This window comes from Syngnathus floridae, unplaced genomic scaffold (assembly GCF_059516105.1).
Source record: "Syngnathus floridae isolate MCC-2025c unplaced genomic scaffold, RoL_Sflo_1.0 HiC_scaffold_81, whole genome shotgun sequence".
Lineage (NCBI taxonomy): Eukaryota > Metazoa > Chordata > Actinopteri > Syngnathiformes > Syngnathidae > Syngnathus > Syngnathus floridae.
Window position 1 is genome coordinate 44,537 of NW_028284110.1, and position 10,335 is coordinate 54,871.

Consider the following 10,335-nt stretch of genomic DNA (forward strand, 5'->3'; position numbering starts at 1 on the left):
TTTGTGATTTAATTAATAGCTTGTTCAGGGTAATCAGACTTGTATATAATTCTAATGGCCTTCTTTTGAAAACTATTCTGAATTACAACTTTGGATCTTATATTACTTTGCAACAATCTACTCCGTGACAGATTAGGCAGTATAATCACATATGTTAACTTCAGTGCCCACACTGTATTTATTTATGGTTATTTGTTAAATCAAGTACTGTTAGACATGAAATAGGAAGTGTTTAACATAAATGTTATGGCTACTCACCATTGTAGCTCGCTCCTGATCAATGATACGAGCCTCTTCTTGCAGTGGAAAACTTGCAGCCAACAAACACCGTGGAACCTAAAGGAATGAAATTAAACATTAACATTTCGCCTCGACCAATTTTCACACGTACAACGCAACGCGGCTACACTTCTGCTATTACAAACGTAAATCTCCTTAAACACAATGAGTGTTACTTACCGTGTACGCTCTAGACGGTCCAGTTGCAAGCAGAAAATAAAGATATTTCTGTTGATAATCGTCGCTGCTCAGTGGCTCACGGCCATCGCGCCAACAGATTTGAATTTTGGCGGAGGTTCGGGCAATTACGTCATATCCGCGGCATTTGACTGCGACGTAATACCCGCTTATCTGAAACGGCAGTTAAAAGTAGAGTTACATCAAGTTTTCTTGGAACCTAAACGAATGAAAGAAAACTATCATTTGGCCACAACCAACATTCACAGATACAACACAACGTGCGGGGTTGAGGTTAAAGATTGAGTGAAGGGCCCTCGTTTTAAACTACTGTTTTGAAAAGGAGTGGGAACAAGTAAGACGTATTTAATTTATTTAATGGGAAGTAGTAAGACTTATTAAATTTATTTAATCTACTTTTCTTCCCAGGCAAAATTTGATGTGCTGCAATTCCAAATTTCCAAAGTGAATGAAGGAATGAAGTCCTTTAAATTATGATTTTGTATAAATACTAGGCATTAACACAAAATCGACGGCACAAAATGGGCAGACTTTACTTGTTTGAAAAGGACTGGTTACAAGACAGACTTTTTTAATTTATTTAATGGGAAGAAGACTTATTTAGTTTAATTGATCTATTTTTGTTCCCTGCCAAAATTCGATTTGCTGCAATTCCAAATTTCCAAAGTGAATGAAGGAAAGAAGTCGTTTAAATTATGATTTTGTTTAAATACTAGGCATAGACACAAAATCTACGGCACAAAATGGGCAGACTTTACTTGTTTGAAGAGGACTGGTTACAAGACAGACTTTTCTGATTTATTTAATGGGAAGAGGACTTATTTAGTTTATTTAATCTATTTTTGTTCCCTGGCAAAATTGGATTTGCTGAAATTGTATTTTGCCAAATCTCGATTTGAGACCTGATAGGAAGTATTAAACGCTTAGTTAAATCAATACAAGTTGGTAATAACAGCGAGTAATGTTGGTTGAACCGATGAATGAAGGTTGAAAGCAATTTAAATTATGACTTTGTATAAATACTAGATATTAACAGAACATCTACTGCGCAAAATGGGCAGAGTTTACTTGTTTGAGAAGGAGTGGCTTATTCAAAACTAAGATTTATGTAATCTGTTTGTTCCCAGGCAAAATTGGATGTGATGCAATTCCAAATTTCACCACATGATGGTGCCCAATTTTGACTTCATAGGACATATTAAACACTTAGCTTGTTATTATGTTCAAGGTAATCAGATTTGTTTATCATTCTAATGGCCTCTTCAAAACTATTCTGGATTACTACTTTGGATCTATTCTACATTACTTGGCAACAACATACTCTGTAACAGATTAGGCAGTATAATCACATATGTTAACTTGAGAGTGCCCACACTCAATCTACTTATCGTGATGTGTTAAATCAATTACTGTTAGACATTATTTGTCTGATAATCTACCAAATCTTTGAATTGAAGAATTTGTGATTTAATTAATAGCTTGTTCAGGGTAATCAGACTTGTATATAATTCTAATGGCCTTCTTTTGAAAACTATTCTGAATTACAACTTTGGATCTTATATTACTTTGCAACAATCTACTCGGTGACAGATTAGGCAGTATAATCACATATGTTAACTTCAGTGCCCACACTGTATTTATTTATGGTTATTTGTTAAATCAAGTACTGTTAGACATGAAATAGGAAGTGTTTAACATAAATGTTATGGCTACTCACCATTGTAGCTCGCTCCTGGTCAATGATATGAGCCTCTTCTTGCAGTGGAAAACTTGCAGCCAACAAACACCGTGGAACCTAAAGGAATGAAATTAAACATTAACATTTCGCCCGGACCAACATTCACACGTACAACGCAACGCGGCTACACTTCTGCTATTACAAACGTAAATCTCCTTAAACACAACGAGTGTTACTTACCGTGTACGCTCTAGGCAAAATTGGATGTGATGCAATTCCAAATCTATCTGAAACGGCAGTTAAAAGTAGAGTTACATCAAGTTTTCTTTTTTAATCAACACAATCATTTACAACCGTTGACCAGAAAGAATCGTCGAAATTCGACGTCCCCCACAAACGCCACGCTCACTCGCTTTTCAGGGCAACAAAAGTACTTCTTTTTAAAAACGATGAGTTGTACTTACCGTGTACGCTCTGGACGGTCCAGTTGCAAGCAGAAAATAAAACTATTTCTCTTGTTAGTCGTATGTTACCATCCGCTGTGTCTTTGTCAACATCGCCGCCATTTTCCTACTTCCTGCTGCGAGCCACGCCCACGGATTTAAATTTGGGCGGAAGCTCTTTCCATTGGCGTCGTTTTCGCGTATAGCAAATCCGATTGGTTGGGAAGGGGGCACGGTTATGCAGCCGAGGGGGTCCTGTGATCGGTGGGATGTAAAGTAGGCGTCGACGTCACGTCCGCGTCACGTGACCACGACGTGGCAGACTCATATAGCAACCGCTGTTTTGTTTAGTAGACTTACAGTTGTTATGCATTGACATAATGGCGCACACACCAAATAGATTTAAATAAATTAAATAATTCTTCTGCCCACTCTCTTTTAAACAAGTTAACTCTCCCCGCGGATTTGAATTCCGGCGAAAGTTACGCCCATCGACGTCACGTATGTCACGTGACCACGACGTGGCAGATGTCATATAGCAACCGCTGTTTTGTTTAGTAGATTTACAGTTGTTATGCATTGGCATAATGGTGTGCACTCAAAATAGATTTAAATAAATTAAATATTTCTTCTGCCTACTCCCTTTTAAACAAGTTAACTCTGCCCACGTCCATTGACGTCTTGTCTGCGTCACGTGACCACGACGTAGCGACGTCATATAGTAACCGCTGTTTTGACCAGTAGACTTAGTTATTATGCGTTGACATAATGGCGCACTGGTTAGCATGGCCACCTCTTAAGCATGATGATGCGGGTTCGACGCCTGATCAATGTTAGCATGGAGTGAGCTGAAGTGCATGGCGCTGAAGATTTGAATCTTTGAAATGCGCTGAGGTCTGACATATCAGGCAGAATGGTTTGCCATCACGTTCAACAAAAAATAGAAACTTTCCCACTCTGATTAAAACGTCCTGTGTTCATCTACGTATTTTCGTTTTGCTGTGCATCTTTTCCCTGCCATTTCGAGAGCCCAATTGACACTCATAGTTTAAAGAAATGTGTTTGCCCATCCTACTTTGTGGAATTTCACCACATGCGCTTTTGACCAAAATACCAAATTGAACTCAAGTGAAGCCAACACGCACAACCCCCCCCCCCCCCACACACACACACACACACACACACAAATGTTGATATGAACATAAAAGAGCCGCATGCGGTTCGGGAGTTGCGGCTTGGCCAAACCTGTACTATACAACTTTATTTGTATAAAATTTTCACAACAGCTGTCACACAAACAAAGCGGGAAAAACCGAAGACGTGCGTGTTCCGCCCACGCTGGATTTATTTGCACCTTTGAAAAGACACCGTATTGCCGCAGATGTGGCAAAGAGTACTTTTGGGCATCTGAGACGGAAGGATGTCCAAAGCATCACGTCACCTGCTCTGGTAGGCATGCTGGTGGGACGTTGAGGTCAACCGCTTTGGGGTTGGCTGAATCTTTGATCGCAGGATGCCACACACTTGAAGACAGAAGCAGAAAAGCAGAGCTAAATGCAAAATGTACTCACCGGTGACTCCAATTTTTTTCCCCCCTGAAGAAACAGCTGGACGGGTGGCCCCGGCTGGCCAGTGGGACTCTTGTTATTCTGACCCTTTTTAGTGCGCGTTTGGGGCAACAACCGTTTTTTGTGGCGCTCTCTTCTGGTTCAAAAGTGCCCTGCATGTGAATTTGCTTTTCCTGCCTTCTGATTGGATGAGCGCCGGTGTGACGCGGTGCCTCTGTCACCGTGGCGGGGGGTATACGTTGGCATCGGAGCGTCTGCCAACGTCTGAGACCGGCTGGCAGTGTATCGGAGGTGTCGAGTGCGGTGCCGCTGGAGCTCACTCACCAGCTGGTGTTAGGGCCACAGAATGAAGGCCAAGGAGAAGAATAGAAAGAGAAACAGAAACTTCTCCTCCAATTGTTTGATTTGTCTCTTCTGAGCTTCGATGAATTCTTTCAGCTCTTTGTTCCTCTAGGACGGACAAATGGAAAGTGGCATTCAAAAGCCAGTAAGCGTGCAAGTAAGTGCCGGGCTGGCTTTGGGCCCTTACCTGTTGCGCGCTGTGCAGCAGATCCATTCTCTCTTGGAGGATGCAAGCGTCGCGCTCCCTCAACTCGCACATCAGGGCTCGCTTCCATTGGTCCACGGCGCTCCTAAGCTCTTCTCTCTGATCCGCCGTCAGCACGTCATTCACGCCAGCGTGGCTGGCTTTTTCGCCGTCCGTGGCGGGGCAGTCCCGCTGCGGTAGCGCCTCGTACAACATGGCCTCCAGCTCCAGGATCCTCTGGGCCGCAATCCTCGTCCATCAGTGGTCCGGCGGGAGATTTGAGGGCGGCTTACCTTATGAGCCTGGTCCATGGAACACTTCCTGAAGTCCAACTCTTCATCCAGGTAGCCCTTCTGCTTGCAGAACATATCCTAGCACAGCTCAAGGTCAGAATTGTTGGGGCACATTGCCGGAGTTCCCCTTGGCTGATGTCGCGTGTCTGTCTACCTTCTCACTTTCAATGTCCAACATCTTCTGTTGAAGTGCTGACTTGGTCACTTTGATGTATTCTAACCACTGAGGAAAGGCTGCTGTCACATAAGCAGAATGCGAGAGCGTGCGTGGACGTGCGCGTTACCTTCTCGGCTAGGGTGAGAAGGGTCCTGGCGTGAATCACGACCACCTGCTCCTCGTTGGTGAGATTCTGCAAGAGCCCAAAGGCACAGCGTCAACAAGCTTCTTTCAGCGCAAAGCCTTCCAAAAGTCACATTTGAGCCGCCGAGTCTCGTGGAGTGCGAACATAAGGAGTTCGACATACACTTACGGCGTTATAGCCCAGGATGTCCAGCTTCTTCATCAGATCACTGATGACGATGTCCGGGGGAAAGGCGCAAGGAGCAATGTAAGGTGTTCTGGGACCTCGGGTTAAGGTTAGGGTTGCGAGGGACGCCTTACGTACGCTCACGCCCTCGGCCTCGCAGTAGATCTGCAAAGGGCTGAGGCCGTCTGGGAAACGGACTTGCAGAAACTTCAAGACGGGGGAGCGCCACTCCCTCTCCTGAAAGGCAGAGGCATGCATCCGTCCGTCCGTCCGTCCGTCCGTCCGTCACATCTCTGGCCTCAACACGCTTGTGCGAGTCTTCCCACCTCCAGCTCCAGGATGCGGAACTCAAGCAGTTCGTTTTGGTCTCGGATATCCTGGATGTGCTCTTTCAGACGCGCTTCTTCCGCCTCCATCCGCCTGACCTGAAAAGACAGTCAGACCTCATCTGCGGGGCTTCCCGACAGGTGTGACGCCAAGCGACTCCGCCCAGCGCCTTTCTTTCCGTCACCTTTTCGGCCAACTGCTGATTGCTCTGACGCAGCAGCTGCTTCTCCTCCACCCACTTGACATTCTAGAAGAGACAAACGCGTGGACAGCTTTGGAATGTTGTGTCATTTTCATCCACAAATTCTTTGGTTGACTGGAAAATGACATTTGCTTTTCTCCGCATTTTCCCAGCCACGTTCGGGGGGGGGGGGGGGGGGGGGGGTTGGTCCAGTAATGCCAGACGGATGAGTGACTGAAGAATGTAGCTATTTTGTCTGAGAAAAAGGTGTGCTCATTGATGAGCTTACCTGTCCTTGTTGCTTCAGCGCTGACTCCAGATCTGCTACTCTGCTTTGATAGTGACCCATTTCTACCATCAGCTTTTCTCTGGTCTGAAAGGAGGAGGAGGGAGGCTCCTCCTCCTCCTTTCAGACCAGAGAACACCCGAGGCTGGGTGAGAACGGGGAGGCTGCGACCCGGCCGGGGGTTGCGGGAAGGGGCGCCACCTTGATCTCCTTCTCGGCGTCGTAGTCCCCTTCGCTGGTCTGGGCTAGCAGAGCGTAGGCTCGTTGCAGCGCTTGATATTCTTGCGTCAGCTGGCGGTAGCGAAGCTCCGCCTCTTCATGCACACACCAATGCAACACAGCACTAGTACCAGAATCAGTCAGACCGGCGACAAAGCACCCGCGACGCAAAGACGAGTCCGATTCCAGGCTGAAGAGGAATGTTTGGTGCCAATACGCTGGCAGAAATGGCGGGCTACCTCTTCGGGTTCCGTGTCAGGGGTTCTGTCGGTGTGAAAAGACAAGGACGATCCGTCCGAGTCCACCAACACGTCTTCGTCGTAGCCGTAAAATGTTTCGATGACCTGCGGGCGCGGAAGCAAACATCTCTCTGAACAAACTGAAGCGACACCTCACGATGAATCGACGAGAGGAACGATAGCGAGAAAAAGGCCATTTCATCTTGCGCAACACCAAGCAGCCGCAAACAAACAGACTCACCTTGCAGGACCTCACGCTTTGTTCCTCCTCAGAGATTCTCGACGTCGGTATCGTAGCAGCAAATCTCTCTCCTGTCGACACAAATAATCCGCCTTTGAGATTCTTTGGATGCAAAGGGAACGAACGGCTCCGGCGCAGAAACAAACGCGACTCACAATGACATTTCTGACATGAGCTCCTGTCTCCAGAGCCTGAAAAACACGTCACCGGCGATGATTGGAGGGACGCTCGTCTTTTCCAAAAGTGACAACTACAGGGTGTGTCAGGGTTTTCCAGATTATCTTTATCGTATCATTGTGTTGCTTTGACTTTGACTGCGACCTGTAATAAATAATATTATTTATCCCTTATTTATCCCTATCGCTTATCCCTTCCTACACAAAGTCGTAAAACACCCCTTGCTATGTTTTGACTAGAGGTCAAGGGCTTCCTCTATTCAATCCACTCTTACACCCACCCTGTTTCTCTTAATTAAAATGCTCGTGCAGGAGCCGAGAGTCAGACTTCATTCGTACAACGGATGGACTCTCCACCTGCAGGTGTCCAAAAGAACTTACTTGTCTCCCGTGTGGTTCTTGCAAAATAAGTTGGAGCGAGCGCAACTCTAACAGGGTGCATTTTGCCACTAGCTGCCTACGGACAATGACGTCGCGCTCGCGGCTCATGGTTGACGGGCTGAGCAGCCGGGCAAGTCCGTCGTTTTCAGCGCACAGCGAGTGGCAAAGGCGCTGACAAAACGGGAGCTTTGAGCTGCTGAAAACGGCAAAACAAGTCTAAAGCGTGTTCAAACGCGTGCGCACAATGCTCCTGCTTGAAAGGTCGGAATTTAAGGGGCCAATTTTTTGGATGGCGGCCGCCGGCCAAGCTTTGGACGGAAAAGGTTTCCTGGCGACAGCGAGCGAGCGCGGCGCTGCCGTACGTGCACCGAGTCGCCTGCCTGAAGACCTTGGACAAGTCGTCGATGATGTGCCGCTGCTCCACAACTTGAAGGAACTCCATTTCACCGTCCTGCTGGCCGCAACCGCGGTCCAGGTCATTGAGCGAACTAGGCCTTCTCTGTGGAACACAAATGCAGTGGACTCTGTTGGCACGCCGCCGTTGTCCGCGTCGACTTACCAAGCTTGCCATCTCCTCGTTCTCCTGGGTGACAAAGCGCACTTTGTTTTCAAGGCGACACAGCACCAGCGAGAGTTCTTCATTCTTCCTGCTCAGGCGTTTGTTTTTGTACAGGAGTGGCAGAAACTGGCTTTCTGTTTCTCTCAGTCGCTTTAGCTGCAAGCATGAAGTGCGGGATGTGAAAGACGCACAACACGCGGGCCAGAACGTATCCATTCCTTTTGCATCGGTTTGAACGGAATCGTGGCTTTGGCTCCCAATAAAAGACATCTACCAGGCAACCGACTCGCCGCGCCGCTCAACTAATAAGCAAGCGCAATGGGTGCCTCGCTGGATGGCGCGCATCAAACGTAGCGCAAACCTTCAAGCGTGCCGTCAATAAATTACCAGTTCATTGCGCTCTTCAGAAAGCAGGGCGTTTCGATCCTCCAGTTTCCTGATGACTGCGCTGAGCTCAGCGATTTTCAGATGAAACCGTCGCGTGTCCCGATCCTCCTGAGACTGAAAACGCCCCGCAACACACACACACAAGCACTCGTTCAAAGTTCAAAACTGTTTTTGTGCTACCTTCCTCCAGCAACGAACTAAGTCATGCGTACTGCAAGTGTGTGATGAGGTGGCTTACGCAATGAAGAGGATTGCTAGTAGCGGCGTTGACCCCACTTCCAGGGTAGTTTAGGCCCGCCCTTTGGGAATCCCTCAGGGCAGCGATCTGCTGCTCGGCAGCCTGAGTCTGCAGCTGAAGGCGGTGGACGTGGCCGGCCCCAGGGCTTCATCCAAAACACTAACCGCTCTGTCTTTCAGCTTGATCTCATCCGTCTGGATGTACAAACGGGGAGCGCTCAGGCAGGCGGGCAAACTCATTTGCCAGAATTGTGACAAAAACAAAGAGAGCAACCGGCCAATTTTTTTCTTGAATCGACTAGAACACCTTTGCTGTGACAAAAGCGAAGCGAGCAACCGGACATTTTCTTCTTGTGAAATAGAATAGAATAGAATGCCTTAGGTGTCATTGCACTGCAGGTATACAACGAAATTGGGAACATAGCCACGCACCGCGCATCTGATCAGTCCTACCAGTCGGCGGATCTCCCTCTCGCAGTCTCTCTTGGTTCGGCTCAGCTCCTCCCGATGCTGGTGATGAGCCGATCGGAGCTCGGCCGCTCGGGACTGCCAGGCCTGCTGGGCCGCTGCCAGGGCTTCTTCCGCGCTCCTGGTGGAGGCGACACCGCTCGGTCTCCCGACACCGCTGCGTCTCCTCCACCTCCGCCAGCAAAGCGCCCCCCCTCCTCACCTGAGCAGACATTGCGCCACACCGGGCCGTTGAGACCGCAACGGAGCGCCGCGACGCTTACTGGGGACAAGCTACACAATACGGTAGCGGCCGCATCGAAGCCCGACGTGGCGTGCGGATAGTCAGACACGGATAGAGCGGATCACCTTGTCCATGGAGCCGTCCCTCAGGCTGAGGACCAAGGCATTCAGTCGCTGGATCTCTCCATCTTTGATTTTGATCACTCTCATCAGCTCCATTTCATGCTGCCGCAGTAATGTCTCCCTGGTAATGGCTAACTCTTTCTGCTTCTCCTCATGGAGTTTGCTTTTGAGTTCCGTCATGGCGGCGGTGGCACGGTGGTGCTCCGCCCGCAGGTCCTGACTTCTCTCTCTCTCCAGACAGCTGACCTGACATGACTTAGACTTAGACAAACTTTATTGTCATCTTGTCTGCACATGGTGCATACAAAACGAAATTCCGTTGCATACGTCTTACAACAAAGTAGTGATATTGCAGTTGAATAGAAGTAACATACCCTATGAAAATATATATATATACATATATACTATATATATATATATATATATATTAAAAATAAGTATAAAGTGCAGCAGTGATAATTATGCAATAGTGCAAGTAGGCAAAACAGTATTCAAGAGTGTGCAGAGGAATGCTAAACCATGTATTAAACTTCTATTTAAAGGGTTTATACAAGTTCAGTAAAGTTGGTAGTGCGAGATAGTGCAAGATAGAGGTCCGTAGTGTCATAAAGTACAGTTCTGTGAATGTGTGATGCAGAGTTCAGTTTAGAGCTCAACAGTTCTAGTGTTCAACAGTCTGATGACAGCAGGGAAAAAGCTGTTGCAGAACCTGGTGGACCTGCAGCGGATGCTGCAAACCTCTTCCCAGAGGGCAGCAGGGAGAACAGTCCATGGTGGGGGTGTGATGGGTCATTGATGATGTTACGGGCACGGGACATGCAGCGCTGAGATGAAATG

General features: G+C 47.5%; 1 protein-coding gene and 1 long non-coding RNA gene across 2 annotated transcripts; both read right to left on the minus strand.

The window, feature by feature from the left end:
• Window positions 1-5,751: 5,751 nt before the first annotated feature.
• Window positions 5,752-6,380, minus strand: LOC148377842 (janus kinase and microtubule-interacting protein 3-like). The gene is made up of 3 exons (XM_088368113.1): window positions 6,250-6,380; window positions 5,964-6,026; window positions 5,752-5,877 (listed from the first exon to the last, which is right to left on the minus strand). Exons 1-3 carry the CDS (start codon window positions 6,316-6,318, stop codon window positions 5,752-5,754), a joined length of 258 nt encoding a protein of 85 aa, XP_088224239.1. The 5' UTR covers window positions 6,319-6,380.
• Window positions 6,381-6,391: 11 nt separating this feature from the next.
• LOC148377843 (uncharacterized) lies at window positions 6,392-7,309 on the minus strand. The gene is made up of 4 exons (XR_015856388.1): window positions 7,101-7,309; window positions 6,946-7,016; window positions 6,705-6,809; window positions 6,392-6,560 (listed from the first exon to the last, which is right to left on the minus strand). It is a non-coding gene; the product is annotated as an uncharacterized LOC148377843 (long non-coding RNA).
• Between the last annotated feature and the right edge of the window lie 3,026 nt (window positions 7,310-10,335).